The sequence below is a fragment of the Suricata suricatta genome, chromosome 7, assembly GCF_006229205.1.
Source record: "Suricata suricatta isolate VVHF042 chromosome 7, meerkat_22Aug2017_6uvM2_HiC, whole genome shotgun sequence".
Lineage (NCBI taxonomy): Eukaryota > Metazoa > Chordata > Mammalia > Carnivora > Herpestidae > Suricata > Suricata suricatta.
In genome coordinates, this window is record NC_043706.1 from 118,069,427 (window position 1) to 118,087,992 (window position 18,566).

The window sequence follows — 18,566 nt, forward strand, 5'->3', positions numbered from 1 at the left end:
AAACATTATAAATATTTGACAAAAGGCTCCTCTAATGAGCCTTGCAGACACAAAGCATAGACTTGAAGGGGTTAAAACACAAAAATTGCATTTGAGTCTGGCCTAGAGAAAAGTAGCCTAATTTGGAGATAAGAATTAAATACATGGTCAAAAACATAGTCCGTTTGAGTCTGGTCTGAAGAAAATTGGAGCCTCAATTGGAGATTAGAAGTAGAAGACAAGGTCAGAACATGATCCCCTCCCAAAGTCTACACTTGAAAAATAACCTCCCTTATACTGACTTCAGTTATGAGGTGGATAAGAATGTGGGAAACCCAGGTCCAAGGCCAACACACATAGGGCTCCCATTGTACTTACATTTAAAAAAAGGGCTTTCTCAAGCAAGTTGTTAATAAACATTTCTTCTCTTTTCTTTCTTCTCTTGTAGTTTATAAGCCAATCACAATAACTCTTAGCCTATCTATATACAACTTAACCTATATTTTAACCTTAGCTTTACTAACTTAAATAATATGTATGTTAATCCTGTTTTCTACTAAAAACATCCTGTTATATTTTTGGTTGTAAGATTTACTCAACTTCACTGTAAGTACATTACATGATTTGGTTGTAACTTGTTAATTAAAAAGCAAAGTCGAAATATTGGCCAATAACCAACCCGTACAAAACAAGACAGGTTTGTTAAACTTTCTTAATCTGGGAAACTGGCACCAAGAAAGAATGGGATGGTTCTAAAAAACACTTCTGTAAAACTTGTTTCTGTACACTTTTGATGATGAAAGCACCTTATCACTAAGAATTAGTCACTGTAAACAGTTCCTATTTTCTGATGACATGTTATTGCTTGATCAATACAAAAAGACACCAAAGCAGACAAAGCAGAGATGCCTGCCTGGTGATCAAGAAAGAAACTTGAGGCTCTCTCATCACTCTCTCGTGCCGACACTGTCCATCCTTTCAGGGGCCCCTGGACCTGCTGGAGCTGGGCTCCAGCACACTAGGAGATTTTTCTCCAATATTACTATGAGGATCTGGTAGGGTTCCTGGAGGCAAAACTCACCAAGTATGCCCCCCACCCCATGACTGTCTCTCCAACTTTGGGGGAGTGGCTTGGCCTGTGACCTCACTTCTCCAGTGGGTCCAAGAAGAGCTGTTGGTTTCTCAGTTTGGTCAGCTTACCACTGATGGAGGTATGAGTTCCAAGCTCCACAGATGCTGGACTGGACATTGGAACTTCTGGTTCAAACCACTGCTGATCATGCTTACTCCCCATCTATCTGTCTAATGAATCAACCATTCTCTGACATCACTGAGCCCAGTACACACAGGCCAACGGCTTTTCTACTCATTAGAAGTTTTGTCCTTGTCACCTAAAAGAGACCATCTTTCCCCACCAGAGTTGTGCTTGAATCAATGAGTAACAACACAGCTAAATCTTATAAGGGTATGATTAAAACACTGGAGTTTTCACACAGAGTTTCATTAGTTATAATATCATGAAAATATTGTCTAAAATGCCATCCCAGAACACCCTGAAAACAGCTTTTATTAGCCACAAGTACTGTACCTGCTATCTCTCTCTGGGATTTCCTTTATAGCGATTCGGACTTGGTTGCTCAGGTCTCGGCCTGCATAGACTATCCCGTAAGTGCCTTTTCCTAAAACGACTCTGTCTCCATTCTCATCATATTCGTAGTCATACTACAAAGGGAAAAAATGGTGATGGGAGGTTGACACATTAGTTGCATTTTACACTCTAAATACCAACTTTTTGCAAGAGCATTTTCCCTTATTTTATCACATGGGTTTAACAAGCAAAACAATCTGATTAAGTTCTAAGCAGGAGCTTCAAGAACCAAAAACTAGACACTCCCAACAGAAAGCAGATAGTGCGTTCATGTTTTCACAGTTGCTATGAACACAGTGGGGACTATGTACTTAAATCCAGAAAAGTATTTCTTCAAAAGCCCATTTGGATTCTTTTACCCACTAAATCCTATTTTTCATAGATCTTGGAAATGAGTATGATTAGCAATGTCTGTCAATATCTATTACATCTAATTAATCTTTCTTTTACTTCTCAGCTTTTAGTGCTATCCAAGTATTTCATACTCTGCCAAGAGAATAAAGTCCTAGGAAGAAAGGCTTTGGGTAAGCTGAAAATTTCTGAGGTCTTCATCACTGACAATCATAAAGTAAGGATTCTTCCTTTACCCTCAATTCCCCAAGACCAGAAAACATTTTTAAAATGTAAGATAGGAAGAAAATTTCATCTTTGATGTAAAAGGAAATATTTACAGCCCTAAACCCCAAACTGCCAAGCATCTCAGTCAACTATGGAAAACTGGAACAAAATAAGAGGGGTTTAGACAATGTTTGATAGAGAACTCCTGAAACTGGAGGAGGTATTCAAAAATGCCTATTTTTGGTTTCAGACTGAAATTACTACATTGAGGACCATCAAAAAGTCAAGCCACACTCTAGAAACCCAGGGTAAAACTACACGGAACAGGAGAGAACATAGAACACACTCTTACTACTGCCTACATTTTGATAGGGTGTAAAATCCCACAGCCGGATTCAACTCAAAAAAGGGTTTACGTTGGCCATTAAAAGAAACTGCTTTCTAACTTTTATAAATTAGCAAAATTTTTTGTTTCTGCAGGTTTCTTTTTCTTTTTTTTATTCAAGTATAACTAATATACAATGTTATGTTAGTTTCAGGTACACAGTACAATGACTCAATAATTCTATACATTTCTCAGTGCTCATCAGGGTAAGTGTACCCCTATTCTTCCTTATCTATTTCACCCATCCCTCACCCACATTCCCTCTGGCAACCACCAGTTTGTTAACTAGGTTTTTTGTTCATCTCTTCTTCTCTTTGTTTGCTTTGTTTCTTAAATTCCACATGAGTCAAATCATATGGGTACCTGTCTTTTTCTCTGACTTATTTCACTTAGCATTTTGTGCTCTAGATCCATCCATATTGTTGCAAATGGCAAGATTTCATTCCTTTTTTTATGGCTGAGTAATCTTCCATTATAATCTAAATTATCTATCAATGGACACATGGATTACTATCATACTTGGGTATTGTAAGTAATTCTGCCACAAACTTAGGGGTGCATTAGTGGTGAATTAGTGTTTTCATTTTCTTTGGGTAAATACCCAGAAGTGGAATTACTGGATCATATAGTGATTCAATTTTTAGTTTTTTTGAGGAACCTCTGTTTTCCACAGTGATTCCACCAGCTTGGATTCCAACCTAACAGTACACAATGGTTCCTTTTTCTCCACATCCTCACCAACACTTGTTATTTCTTGTGTTTTTGATTTTAGCTATTCTGACAGGTGTAAGTGTATTTCTTTATAGTTTTGATTTGCATTTCCCTGATGATAAGTGATGTTGAACATCTTTTCACCATCTGGATGTATTCTTTAGAGAAATATCTGATCAGGTCCTCTGCCCATTTTTTAATTGGATTATTCATGGTTTTTTTGGGTGTTGAGTTGTGTAAGATCTTCATATATTTTGAATATTAACCCCTTATCAAATATATTACTTAAAAATATCTTCTTCTATTCAGTGGGTTGCCTTTTTGTTTTGTTGCTGGTTTCTTTTGCTGTGCAGAAGCTTTTTATTTTGGTATAGTCTCAATAGTTTACTTTTGCTTTTGTCTCCTTTGCCAGAGAAGACATATCTAGAAAAGAGTTGCTATGGCTGTTGATAAAAAAAATTACTGCCTATGTTTTTTTTTCATGTTTTATTTATTTTTGATACAGAGAGAGACAGAGCATGAGAGGGGGAGGGGCAGAGAGAGAAGGAGACACAGAACCAGAGCAGGCTCCAGGCTCTGAGCTAGCAGTCAGCACAGAGCCTGACACGGGGCTCGAACCCACAAACGTGAGATCTGACCTGAGCCGAAGTAGGAGACTTAACCGACTGAGCCACCCAGGTGCCCCTACTGCCTATGTTTTCTTCTAGGAGTTTTATGCTTTCAGATCTCACACTTAGGTCTATAATCTACTTTGAAATTATATTTGTGTATGGTGTGACAAAGAGGTCCTGTTTCATTCTTTTGCTATCCAGTTTTCCCAGCACTATTTGTTGGAGACATTATCTTTTCCCCATTGTATATTCTTGCCTCCTTAGTCTTAGATTAATTGACCATATAAGCAGGGATCAATTTTGGGCTCTTTACTGTGTTCCAATAATCCATGTGTTTATTTTTGTGTCAGCACCATACTGGTTTGATTACAGTTTTCCAGCATTATCTTGAAACCTGGGATTGTGATACATCCAGCTTTAGTCTTCTTTTTCAAGACTGCTTTGGCTATTTGGGGCCTTTTGTTGTTCCATATATATTTTATTTTTTTAATTTTTTAAAGGTTTTTTTTTTTAATGTTTTTACTTTTGAGAGACAGAGAGAGACAGCGTGAGCAGGGGAGGGTCAGAGAGAGAGGGAGACAGAGAATCTGAAGCAGCCTCCAGGCTCTGGGCTAGCTGTTAGCACAGAGCCCAACACGGGGCCCGAACCCATGAACCGTGAGATCATGACCTGAGCTGAAGCCAGACGCTTTACCGACTGAGCCACCCAGGCGCCCCTCCATATATATATATATATTTTAATACTATTTGTTCTAATTTTGTAAAAAATGTTATTGGCATGGGGGTGCCTGGTGGCTCAGTTGGTTAAGCGTCTGGCTCTTGATTTCAGCTCAGGTCACAGTCTCACAGTTTGTGAGTTCAAGCCCCACATCGGGATCTGCACTGGCAGTGTGGAGCCTGCTTGGGATTCTCTCTCCCCCTCTCTCTGCACCACCCCTGCTCATCCTCCCCCCCTCACAAAATAAATAAATAAAACTTAAAAAAATTGAAAATGTTGGTATTAATAAGAATTGCATTCAGTCTGTAGACTGCTTTGGGCAGTATGGGCATTTTAACAAACTTGGTTCTTCCAATCCGTGAGCACATTTCCATTTGTTTGTGTTGTCTTTAATGTCTTTCCTCAGTGTTTCATAGTTTCTGGAGCACAGGTTTTTCAACTCCTTGGTTAAATTTATTCCTAGGTATTCCATTCTTTTTGATCAAATTGTAAATGCGACTTTTCTTAATTTCTTTCTGCTACTTACTAGTGTATAGAAATGCAGGTTTCTGTATATTACTTTTGTATCCCATGACTTTACTAAATTCATTTATCGGTTGTAGTAGTTTGTGGGGTTTTTTTTCTTTTCTTTTCTTTTTTGGGTAGTCTATAGGGCTTTATATATATAGTATCATGACATATGCAAACAGTCAAAGTTTTACTTCTTCCTTACCAATTTGGATGCATTTTACTTCTTTATGTTATCTGACTGCTGTGGCTAGAACCTTAATAATATGCTAAAAGAAAGTGGTGAGAGTGGACATCCTTGTTTTACTCCTGTTTTAGGGGAAAAGCTTTCATTTTTTCACCATGGACGGTGATGTTTTTTTTGGGTTTTTCACTTATGGCTTTTATTATGTTAAAGTATGTTCCCTCTAAACCTACTTTGTTGAAGGTTTTTATCACGAATTGATGCTGTACTTTTGTCATATGTTTTTTTCTGCATTTTATTGAAATGGTCATAGGGTTTTTATCCTTCGTCTTGTTGATGTGATGCATCATGTTGAACAATTTTTTTAATGTATTGTTGGATCTGGCTTGCTAATATTTTGTTGAGGATTCTTGCATCTGTTTTATTTACTTATTTTTTGATGAGTCTGGCTAAAGGCTCATCAATTTTGTTGGTCTTTTCGAAGAACCAGCTCCTAGTTTCACTGATTTGTTCTATTTTATTTTTTAGTCTGTACTCATTTATTCTACTCTAGTCTTTATTATTTCCTCCTTCTACTGGCTTTGGGATTTATTTGTTATTTTTTTTCTAGTTCTTTTAAGTGTAAGGATATGCTGTTTGAGATATTCTTGCTTCTTGAGGAGGCCTGCATTGCTATAATCTTCCCTCTCAGAATAGGTTTTGGACTGTTATATTCTCATTTTCATTTGTCTGCATGTATTTTTCTATTTCCTCTTTGATTTTTTTTTTTATTGACCCATTCATTATTTACTGGCATATTACTTAGCTACTAGGTATTGGTATTCTTTCCCAGATTTTTTTCTTGTGATTAATTTCTAGTTTCATACCATTGTGGTCAGAAAAGATGCATGATATTTCAATTTTTTAAATTTGTTGAGACTTGTTTTGTGGCCCAAGGTGATCAATTCTGGAGAATGCTCTATGTGCATTTCAAAAAATATGTATTCTACTTTCGGGGGGATGGAATGTTCTAAATATACGTTAGATCCACTTGGTCCAGGGTCTCATGCAAAGCCACTGTTTCCTTGTTGATTTTCTGTCTAGATGATCTATCCATCAATATAAGTGGGATGTTAAAGTTCCCTACTATGATTGTGTTACTGTCAATTTCTTCCTTTATGTCTGTTAATACTTGCATTATGCATTTAGGTGCTCCATGTTGGGTGCATAAATATTTACAATTTTATATCCTCTTATTGGATTGTTCCCTTTATCATTATGTAGTGTCCTTTTGGTCTTGTTACAGTCTTTGCTTTAGTCTACTTAGTCTGATATAAGTACTGCTACCTTAGCTTTCCTTTGGCTCCAATTTGCACAGTAAATATTTTTCTATTCCATCTTCAATCTCCAGTGAGTTTCTGGTAGGCAACATATAAATGGGCCTTGCTTTTTTATCCATCCAGTCACTGTCTTGACTGGAGCATTTACTCCATTTACATTCAAACTAAGTATTCAGGTATGTACTTATTGTCATTTTATTCCTTGTTTTATGGTTGTTTTTGTAGTTCTCTATTCCTTTCTTCTTTTGTTCTCTTCCTCTGTAGTTTGATGGCTTCCTTTAGTGATATGCTTGGATTCCCTTCTCATTAGTGTTTGTGTACCCATTGCAGGTTTTTGATTTGTGATTACCATTAGGTTCACAGATAGCTTATGTATATCCAAGATACTAGAAAGTGGGTTCTGGTATTGGCAATATGATGGGCTTGGTATGTGGCAAATGTTCTGCTAAAAACAGCTACATTAAAAAAAAAGCAGACATTTTTAAATACCTAGGAGGACGTACAAAAAAAGTAAAGAAGATGCCTAGGAGCTAGAAATAAAGAGAAAAAGGACCATAACTGATATCCCTACAGCCCAAGGGGTGGGGATCAGGGCTAGACTTTCAGTCTCATTATCTTGGACAGGGTTGGCAAATGCTTTCTTAAAAGGGCAGAGATTGAGTACTTTAAGATTTATGGGCCATCTGATCTCTGTGGCAACTACTCAATTCTGCCATTATAGCACACAAACAGTCCAGTCAATATATAAACAAAGGGACATGGTTGCATTCCAAAAAAACTTCATTTACCAAGGGTAACGGCAGGGTGGATTTGGCCTTTGGGCTATAGTTTGTCAACCCCTTATCTGACACTTTCATCTTAATGTCATGAGGGGACAGGAAATGGGGCCTTGTGTCCATACCAGGTGAAGAGCTGGCATACCCAGCTTGATGAACAGGTAGATTAGAAAAAAGCCCATTACACTGGGAAACCAAAATAAAGCTCATCTGTCTTATATTGAGTTCTGAGTGGACAAAAACAAGTCTGAAGGACTATAACTTGATGAACAGGTAGATTAGAAAAAAGCCCATTACACTGGGAAACCAAAATAAAGCTCATCTGTCTTATACTGAGTTCTGAGTGGACAAAAACAAGTCTCCTCTGAATACTTTCAACCACAGGCTGATCCTTATGTAGGTTTAATTCAAATTTACACTTATCATGATACCCATAATTGGTCTTGAGCTTGGGACATCCCTGGAGTGCCAACAGAAACAAAGCAAAAATATTTTACGGACACTCCCTTAATATGGGCTATTTAGGATTCTCACTGATAGTATGTCATTGAAATTGAGCTCACATCTCAAAATTTTAAAGCATATAAGGAAATAATTCACCACCAGTGAGTCAGCTGATTTGACAAATATCAATCTCCCCAAACCTCCTAAAGTAAAAGAAACAAAAACTTTAAAATAAGTACAGGAGTGACTGGGTGGCTCAGTTGGTTAAGCATCTGACTTCAGCTCAGGTCATGACCTCACAGTTCATGAGTTTGAGTCCCACACTGGGCTCCGTGCAGACAGCTCAAAGTCTGGAGCCTGCTTCGGATTCTCTCTCTCTCTCTCTCTCTCTCTCTGTCCCCACTCACATTCAGTCTCTCTCTCAAAAATAAATAAATATCAAAAAATTTAAATAAGTACATTTAATATAAAGATATAAAACAGGAAATCAAAAAGCATGAGAAAAGGAAATAATACATTCTAAAAAAGGCCAGGCAGATATAAGACAGAATCAAACACAGCTTCTAAAAACTGAACCTTAACTAGGAAAAATAAAAATAAATTCACATGCAGATATGGTATAGGGAAATTACAAAATGAAAAGTAAACAGACGGTCATAAAGAAAACAGAGATAAAAAGGACACATTACCTAGAAAGGTGGTAATTAGATCACTCTGCAAATTCTTTAGGGTACAGACACTTGACTTAAGGGACTGCTGCCAAGGAGGATGAGGAAAATGTGGTTTTAACATTACTAGCTTCAGTTTATTTATTTCCAACAGGTTTCCAAGCATTGATAGAAGACAATTAGTTAAATTCTCTTGGGGGAACACTGTGCCTAATATCCTGCCATGACTGAGCGAGCACTCACCTCCTATCATGTACTGTTCTCTGGAAGGGAGGCATCCTCTTTCCCATTAGCAACACTGTACATAATCATAATGTACACACTGTACATACTCCAATGTGCATAAAAGTATACTCCTGTTCTAGATGTCTAATATAAGACTGAAGACTGTCCTTGTCCAGAGCAGAAGATCAGGCATGTTTTCAGGGTAAGAGAATGGAGGAAGTAATCTTTTAGCAATTTTCTCAAACTTGAAGATGAAACTGGGCTCCAGAAAGAGGCAGTAAAAAATAGTAAAAAGAAAAAAAATTCCACCAGAAAGATCCTAAATCTCCACACCCAATTCCTGTGACCCAGACTTCTACCATACCTGCCACTCATACTGGAAATCTACCAGCCAGGACCCAGGCCAGGAGGAGGCAGGGCAGGGTCTGTCACCAAAGTAACTCATCTTTGCTGATGTGCCCTAGAAAGGACATAGAAACCTAGACACTGAACCTAGTACCACCACCATCTTACATTATTATAATGCTCTATAATTTAAAAAAATTGAATGTTTAATCTTGAGAGAGAGACAGAACGAGGGGCAGAGAGAGAAGGAGACACTGAATCCGAGAGAGGGGGAATCTGAGGCAGGTTCCAGGTAGGGCTCAAACCCATGAATCATGAGATCATGACCCAAGCCAAAGTCAGATGCCCAACTCTATTTTTTAAATAAAGCTTACCTATGTATTTTTGAGTAAGACAGAGAGAGAGAGCTCTGCGCTGTCAGTGCAGAGTCTGACATGGGGCTTGAGCTCACAAACCATGAGATCATGACATGAGCCAAAATCAAGAATCAAATGCTTAACTCATGGAGCCACCCAGGTGCCCCATGTAATGCTTTATAATTTAAAAGAAAAAAATTAACTGTCAATAACCTATCTCATTTGAGAGTCATAATAAGCCTGTGTCATAGTAGGAAAGGTCTCTGATTAGCTTCAATTTACAAATGATCAGAAACATCTTTCCGAGTGAAAAAGAGCTGTGATTTAAACAAAGCTCACAATTCCTGATTCAATATTCTCACCACTACCAATGTTGTAGGGATGTTCTTCTGTTTCCAAACACCATTACTATAAATGTATTCCAGTGTGTCATCAGTATGCACTGAACATCGATTCTCTTCTTCAGGTATCTGATAGACACCTGGTGACCCTCTTAGACTTCATTCTTTCCTTTCCTTTATTCCCCATATCAAGCTGATTGCCAAATGCTGTTAGGTACATCTGCTCTTGCCTTAAATCAGGCCCTCCTTGTTCTTCTTCTGTACTAAGTCTACAGACTCTTACCTGGCCTTCCTGTCCCCTCCTCTCTTGTTGCCTTGTTCCTTGATCCATCCTCCACTAAAGCTGGCAGTGAACTTTCCAAAGTCCAAAGTTCCACAGTGAGCTGTCCATGTTTGTATCATTGCCTCTGCTTTATGGGTTTCTCGTTACTTTCAGAATCAAAGCCAATCTCCTTAGTGCAGAAGAAATGCCATTCAGCTTATTGCTGCCTCTGTGGCCAACCTTCTATTATCAATCTTCTCCAAAGACTCTCAGAGGGGGTCCCAAGATATTTGTGCCTTTACACACTCTGTTTTCTACCTGAGTAATTATGCCTCAGCTCTCAAAACCAAACTCTAGAAATCTTTCCTGAACTGTCCACCTGATCCTCAAAAGCTGGGTAACTTTCTGGTCGGATGTGCTTCCAAGCCTTTCTGCCCTCACTCATACTTTTGTAACTCTTCCTTCTCTTACTCAATCTGCATCTCAGTTTGGACTCTGAGCTTTGCGAGAGCTAGGATTTATCTTTAACTGCTCTCTATCCCTGTATCTAGTTTGTAGGAGACGTTTAGTAAATATTTGCTTAATTGATTAATCAGGCTATAGAAAATTTGATGAGAATCTTCTGTTTGTTTGTTTGTTGTTACAAACCAGGTGCCAAAACAAAACATTGAAAATTGGCATCATTTATTTTTGGTTGTAGGGAGTTGTGACGAAGAATATATAAAGCTACATGAGGCTGCCCAAGTTTTAGTTTCCCTCTGGATCTAAAGCATCAAAAGACTATCCTTTTAAAGAAGATTATGTATTAGATATGGCAGTCGATTTTCTGTTGAACAAAGCAGTCATAGTAAAAGAAAAAAAGGACTTTAATAAGGCCAAACTGAAAAGCATTCCCATAAGTAACTGCTTAGTTGGTTTTTTTACATCTCTTCTTCCTATTCTTACTGTGTTGAGATATAAATTGAAAAGGCAGGTTTGAGGAGACTGGGCTGGCCTATAATTATGGACAGAGAATTATCCATGTGATAGCCAAGAAACTAGAAGAGCCAGGCTACAGGTCAAGGGAAAACAAGGTATATTAAATTAGAAATATGGGAAAAGGTAGGGGTGGAGGAAAGAGTGGTTTTAAAAATAAAAGGTAAGATTACACTGCTTATATATTTTGCACCTATTTCTAGGCAATAGGCAAGAGGAATTAGGTTGTTGCTAAGGGAAACAACTGCATTTTGAAGCAGTGATGGGAATACTTCTGGAGGCATCCCTCTATTGTTGCCTGCCCAGAACAATCTAAGCCTGGTACTGGAAAGGGGCTCGGCGTAGGACGACAATACTGACAAGGCCAAACAACAAAGTGGTGATTCACTTAGTCCTCGCGCTGTCAGGGGACCCACAGCAAAACAATCACCTTCTAAAAGGCTGTACGCTTCCCTCTGGAGCTTAATTACCTTAAGTGAGTGGTCATCTCAAAGACCCACATGGTAGCTTTGTTAATTTTCAGTCTGTATTGCCTTCTTAATATGCAAATGCAAAAATCATTAATAACTATTAATAACACTAATAAAATGCTAAAAATGCTGTAGGTACAAATATCTAGTTTGATAGATCTCTTCTCCCTCTGGCCTTTACTCAAATATTACCTTTGCAATAAGCTGTCCCTGGGTTATTGGTCTCAACTTGCTTGCTCCATTATGCTGTAAGTTCCTGAACCCTTCCCTGCATAATTTTTCTACTTAATACTGATTATTATCAAATATGCTATGTATTTTACTTATCTATGTTTATTCTCAGTCTCTCACTAGAATGTAAGCTTAGTGAGGAGAGAGGTTTTTCTCAAATTTTTCTCTGCCGCATTCCTAGCACCTAGAATAGAGTCTACCACTACCAGGTGTCCAATAAATACTAGTTGAGTGAATTGAATTTGTACCCATTAATGTAGTATAAACATGATTTTAGGAATGCCTGGGTGGCTTGGTCAGTTAAACATCTGACTTCAGCTCAGGTCATGATCTCATGATTCGTGAGCTTGAACCCTGTACCGGGATCTACACTGGTGGTATGGAACCTTGGGATTCTCTCTCTTCCTCTCTCTCTGCCCCTTCCCCACTTGTGCTCACTCTCTTTCTCTGTCTCTCTCTCTCAAAATAAATAAGCTTTAAGAAAGAGATTACTTTAAGCTGAAAACATCTGAATAAAACTGCATTAAAAACCTATCCAAACTTCTTTTGCTGGCTTAAGAAAGTGTCCTGAAAACAGAGCTGCCAATACCCCTCTCTGGGAGGTTTCAGACCACTGGTGCCTGGATGAGAGATTACATAAAGAAACCCTTGTCAAACTTTCTGTACCTTTCACTTTCTTGTCATTAGTTTCCCACCGTGTGCTTTTCCTTAGGTCCTATCAAGGACTTTTCTTAGTAGGATAAACTTAACTCTAGGTGATCAGAAACCACTTTGCATGCTCCTTATACATGAATAAACGTTGTCTTGTTAAAGTGTCTTGTCAGTTGATTTGCAAGCCCCCAATCATTGAACCTAAGTTAGCAGAGGAAAAAGTTGTTGTTTCCCACCAACAGAATGAGTGAATAACAAATTGATACTCATATCACACAACAGCGTGAGTGAATGTTTTCTCAGAAGGTGTAGTAAATGTGGGTGTTGAGTTTCAACATATAGATATATACAAAAATAGAAATAAAGAAGTACCTGAGTGGCTCAGTCAGTTAAGCACCTGACTATTGGTTTAAACTCAGGTCATGATCTCCTGGTTAATGGGACAGAGCCCCGCACTGGGCTCTGCACTGACAGCATGGAGCCTGATTGGGATTCTCTCTCCCCCTCTCTCTGCCCCTCTCCCACACGTGTATGCACACACTCTCTCTCTCAAAGTAAATAGAGTTTAAAAAATAGAAATAGGATGTTAAAGAAAAACAAACCAATGTGAATCTAATAATTCCAAATTGATTTAAATGAATTCTAAACCATAATTCACTGTTAATGTTTGTGAAGGAAATCAGAAAAGGAAATGGTAAGGTATTTTATCATTCTGCAGACGTTTAAGTCAAAGGAAAATGTTCTTTTTATCTTGCTTGTCTCCACTTCACCCAACAAGGGGTCAACTTTCTCTTTATGCACATTGGAAAGTAGGTATAAACCGGTTCACAGGACCACATGCTATGACTACTTCAGGTTTATGTCAGTCATATGCCCATTTTAAGAAAATGCTGAGGTACAAATGAATGTAAGAAAAAGAGGGTAGAGAAGAAAAGGGAGGGATGGAGGGAGGAAGAGAGAAAGAGAATAAGGTAGAGAGACAGAATATACGTATGCGTTTGGGAGAGGAGTGAGGGGGGAGGTGTAACACATTTTTTATTGAGGACCAAAAGGACCTCAGTAATTTGTGTCTGTTTTTTTCTTCCAGGAAATAAAAAGAGAAAGATAAAAAGAGAACGAGTCAATAATGCTATACAGCCAGATCACAGTGTTCATTCTTTTACTGACTTAACAACAGTGTTCGGTCTTTCACTGACTTAACATTGCTGGAACCGCTTTCAAGCCAATATCACAGCACCTGCTCTGTCCCTTCCGATCCATAGCCCTCTCCTCACACCTTGAGATATTTTTTTAAAATTCTGGCTTTATCACACCCTACCTCCAAACCCTGCCACGCCTCTGACCTGACCGAATGACTTCTGCTTGAATGCCGCACACCATGTGAGACTATGTGATTAAAAGGGAAACAGAGCCACAGGCCTGCCCGGGGATGTTCACTGTCTGGTGCAGGCTATCAAACTACAATGTAAGAAGGAGAGCTAGGGCAGAGGAGTGGGCAGAAATGCTAAGAGAGCAGAGGGAAGTGAGAGCTGCTGTTGAGAAATGATTCAAAGAAAAACATGACACTTGACTTGCCTCTCAAGAAAATTAGGCTGTGGTCACCAGGTTGGACAAAGAAGAACAAGCACGTGGAGCTGGACATCTGCAGGTCAAACCCAGGGGCAGGAAAGCCTGGCCTTTGGGAAAATGGAAAAGAGTTCAGCAATCCCAGCCCACAGGGCAGAAAGGAAAGGCTGTGTTACAGCCAGAGGGTTGAGAACATGGCATCTGTGTAACCTTCTTCTACAAAGAGTAGCATCAAAGGTTTTTAATGAGGGGAGTCACAGGATTAGATCATGTGAGAGATCTCTGTGATGATGACAGAGCTGCATACTGAGGGCAGGAGAGAGATGCGGCCACGGGAGAGGTGGTGAAGACCTGCGACGGGAGTAACAGACAGGATGAGGGGAAGGGGCAGGAGGGATGCCCTGGCGTGAAGAGGAAGAGGGGCGGAGCAGAGGCTTCTCCCAGGGAGCTGCCTTGGGTTACTGGGTGTTACGCCCTTGCTGTTAGTGGAAATACGGAAGGTGGAGAACCAAAGTAAGGACTACAGCTGATAAGCCTTATGGGTAACTACAATCAATCATGCAATGATTTCAATATAAATGTATTGATGAAATTATTGAAGGTATGGATTCATTGCCTGTCCCTATCAAAATATACCCTAGAATCGAAAGACATGGCCTTAGATCAAAAGAAGCTGTTTCTGTTTAAAAGCAGAAAAGTCAAGGGCTGAAGGGGGAGAGGGAAGGGGTAAGGGGGGTGATGGGCAAGGAGGAGGGCAGTTGTGGGGAAGGGCACTGGGTGTTATATGGAAACCAACTTGACAATAAACTATAAATTTTAAAAAAGGAGAAAAAAATAAAAGCAGAAAAGTCCTCTGAGAGGTAGTATTGACCTATTTTTGAAATTCCCTTGCACAGTTTGTACTAATCTTGAAAAATTATACACATTTGAACTAGGAAAGGATATAATTATTATATAGTATAATGATGATTTCAGGAATAGAATTTAGTGATTCATCACTTACATAAAACACCCAGTGCTCATCCCGACAAGTGCCCTCCTGGATGTCCATCACCTATTTAGCCCATCCCCCCAACCCCCTCCACTCCAGCAACCCTCAGTTCTCTGTATTTAAGAGTCTTTTATGGTTTGCCTCCCTCTCTGTTTTTATCTGATTTTTGCTTCCCTTCTGCTATGTTCACTTATTTTGTTTCTTAAATTCCACATGAGTGAATATCTAAGAAATATAATCATGAAGTTATCGTAAGTTATGCAAATATACAAGTTCAGGCTACTTAATAATTCCTATTGTAAAGGTACTCTAGCTACAAAGAGACATTCAGTGAGAGCAAGAGTAAAGAGGGATGTCACCATGTGTGGGGTCCAGAACATCATTACAATCTCTGTTCATTTCTATTGTGTCCACACCACGCTCCACCCCAACACACAGATGTCAGCAACGTCTCTACTTGGGGTTTAAAGGCAAACTAGCGCAAACACTGAAAATAAGTATGCTTGAATTCACTATATACGCTGTATAGTCCACTAGAAATACCACAGAAGGCATTCTAGGTCATGGATTTTAAATTATTCTGATAGAATGCAAAGGATAGTGTAAGATTGCTTTTCTAACATTAAAAGAATAGCATCCCTTTACTTACTTGACAAGGGTGCATTAGGAGCACTTTGATAAATCAGGAATATTGTATAATCTGTTTTTTGTGTGTGAGGTCAGCACAGCAACTAAAACCCTCAGGCTATTCCTGGGAAGAACACTGAGCATTTATCTCCCTCTTTATTTGTTTGGTGAGTATTCTCAGTGCTCACAATAGAACTGTCTGACCGGGAAGGGCCCCTCACACAGCCACCCTACTGTGTCCAGATCAAAGGGTCTTGATTCTGTATCTTCTTGATAGCTCTTTAAAAAGTGATCTACCTACTTTTTTTTTTACACCATAGGAAACTGAGTCTTAGAAAAATCAGCTGGCAATGTTCATCCCAAATTCGAAGGTAATTACAACTGGTAAAACTGGTAAAAGCGACTCCAGGAGAAGAGTCTAGATTTCCGATTTAATCAATTAAGGAGCCCAAATTGTCTCATGGTTACCACAGCCTGGCCATGCTATGTGTATTTTTGGTAAGATGGATTCAGTTCCTGAATGAAGGATATAGAGTAAAAGACACCTATCACTGGCTTTTTAAAAAGCCAGCATTTTTATGACACTGAAGAGGAACTTTGTGGATTTTCCAGTCCACTCACTTCATCATTTTGTATTTACTTATGGAAATGTTTCATTTTCACTGTCTTTGTTACCCTTTACCTTGATAGTTGCTGTGTATCAAGTGACTACATTTAAACCAAATAAAAACAGAGATAATGAGATACAGTTCAAGAGCACTGATGCAGAAGCCTAGCAACCTGGTTCCTAACATGATACTTGAATAAGAAAATACAGGGGCACTTGGGTGCCTCAGTCGGTTGGGCGTCCGACTTTGGCTCAGGTCATGATCTCACAGTTCGTGGGTTCAAGCCCTGCATTGGGCTCTGTGCTGACAGCTCAGAGCCTGGAGCCTGCTTCAGATTCTGTGTTTCCCTCTCCCTCTGCCCTTTCCGCACTCACTCTCTGTCTCTCAAAATAAAATACAGACATTAAAAAAAAGAAAATACAAAATTGTAAAATGTAAAACATATACAAAAAATAAAATAAAACCTATACAAATGAGATTGTCTATTAGTCCTACAGACAACAAGCTAATGCATGGAGAAACTTTTTTTTTTTCTGAAATTAGGTCTATCATCCTTTTACAACTTTAATGAAAGAGCCTCAGGCTTACCTAGAAACATCAAAGCTATATACAACTGCTAGATAATTACAGAACTTAACTCTAGACAGAGTAACACTTGGTTATTATATTTAAATTTTCTTTCAACTGCTACCCTAATACTTCAATGTTTTTATAAAAATTCTATTATGTGGGATGACATTGTCAAAATGATCTGGTAAATAAATATACTAATCAGGCTAGTGCTCTAGTTTCTTCTACTCCACTTTAACATTAGAAATGTAGGGGCGCATGGGTGGCTCAGTCAGTTAAACCTCCAAATCTTGATTTCGGCTCAGGTCATGATCCCATGGTTCATGGCTTCGAGCCCCATGTCAGGCTCAGCACTGACAGCACAGAGACTGCTTGGGATTCTGTCTCTCTCTCTGTCTATTGCCTGCTGGCTCTCTCTCTCTCTCAAAAATAAATAAATAAACATCAAAAAAAGAATTGTAAGTTTCAGTATTGCTTGGGTTCAGAATTTTGTTCCGAGTCCAACACTGAGAAGGGGCCGGAGAAGATGGCGGTCTACTGCCAGGCCAGGAGGAATGCCGACTTTCTGAAGATGCTCAAGCACGAAGGTCAGCCCTCCTGGGCTGCACCAGCACTGGGCCTCGCAGTGAGGAAGGCTCTTGATCACAGAGTAACCATGACAGAAAAGATGGACATGATCTAGAATAGGTATCTACAGTGTCCTGTGTCCATGAGGCAGAAGTCAGAAAACTGGGTTGGGAAGACCAGCATCTCAGGTGATTTGAAGGACTTCCTCTCTTTGTTTTATTAATCTGTGCAGTATACAAAGGAGGGCCACAACCAGGTGTGTCATTCAGAATTTTCACTTAATTTTGCTTGTTTGTACTGCACGTATTATCAGAGGAGAATAAAAATGTGAGGGCGTTGTGGCCGTGCATTGAGCACAATCAACCTCCTCACAGATAACGCATAGTCACTAACAGATAAGCAAAACAAACTCAGTATTTCCAGATAAGAGTTCTCCAATGTTTGCTTTTTATCTCTTTTTTAACAAGGGATTCTAAAAGAAGGTGCCTCTAGCATGAAGAGAAAGCTCACAGACTCCAGCTGGGCTACCCACCCTTCACCACCGCTTACGTGCCCCCTCCACGGGCACGCACGCATGCGCACGCACGCCTCCCCAGTAAGGCTTTATATAGTTCTTTTTTTAAACAGCCACAGAGAAACTTGGTAAAAGGGTCATGAAATCAAAGTCATTACCTCCAAGGAGTCACTTTCACAATCACCTTCCTCCGTGCTTCTCCCCTTCTCTTCAGTAATGGTGTTCACCATTTCAAAAAACCTATAATGAGAGTTGGTATGTGGTCACTCACAATACATTTGATATTAAATATAATCCAAGTAAATTCCAACATGACGTCAGAGCAAAAAAATGGGATTTAGAGATATAAAGTCAGGCAGTGAACAAAAGATCAGTATCAGTGTGAAAAATGTGATTTTCCAAAAGGGCAACCTAGGTTGGTAGGACTGTCTAGAAATTTCCAACCTAATGCGTCACTTCAAATAATAGTAACGTAATGTATTATAGAATTAGAACAATGAGGCTAGACAAAGTCACAGAAATGCTAAGAATGTGGACTTCGATATCAGGCCCAGTTGGTGAGTATTCGTGTGATTTGGGGCAAGCTGCTCTAGCTGTCCGAACCTCACCCCTTCATTACAAAGTGGGCACTTTAGAAGCATCAAACTTAAAGGCTGTTATGAAGATGAGTTGATGTAGTATTTGTAAAGTGCTTAGAAGACTTCACTCAGTAAACATTAGCTATCATTGTCTTTGCTGATGTTAATATTCTTATTTAAA

General features: G+C 39.1%; 1 protein-coding gene across 1 annotated transcript in view; it reads right to left on the reverse strand.

Annotated features, from left to right (window-relative positions):
* The window catches only part of MAP3K5 (mitogen-activated protein kinase kinase kinase 5), a 199,501-nt gene that overhangs the window by 46,259 nt on the left and 134,676 nt on the right, over window positions 1–18,566 (reverse strand). Inside the window, exons 15-16 of the mRNA XM_029943234.1 lie at window positions 17,966–18,047; window positions 1,568–1,701 (exon numbers count right to left, since the gene is read on the reverse strand). Coding sequence (XP_029799094.1) covers window positions 1,568–1,701; window positions 17,966–18,047 — 216 coding nt within the window. The remainder of the gene's footprint in view (window positions 1–1,567; window positions 1,702–17,965; window positions 18,048–18,566) is intronic.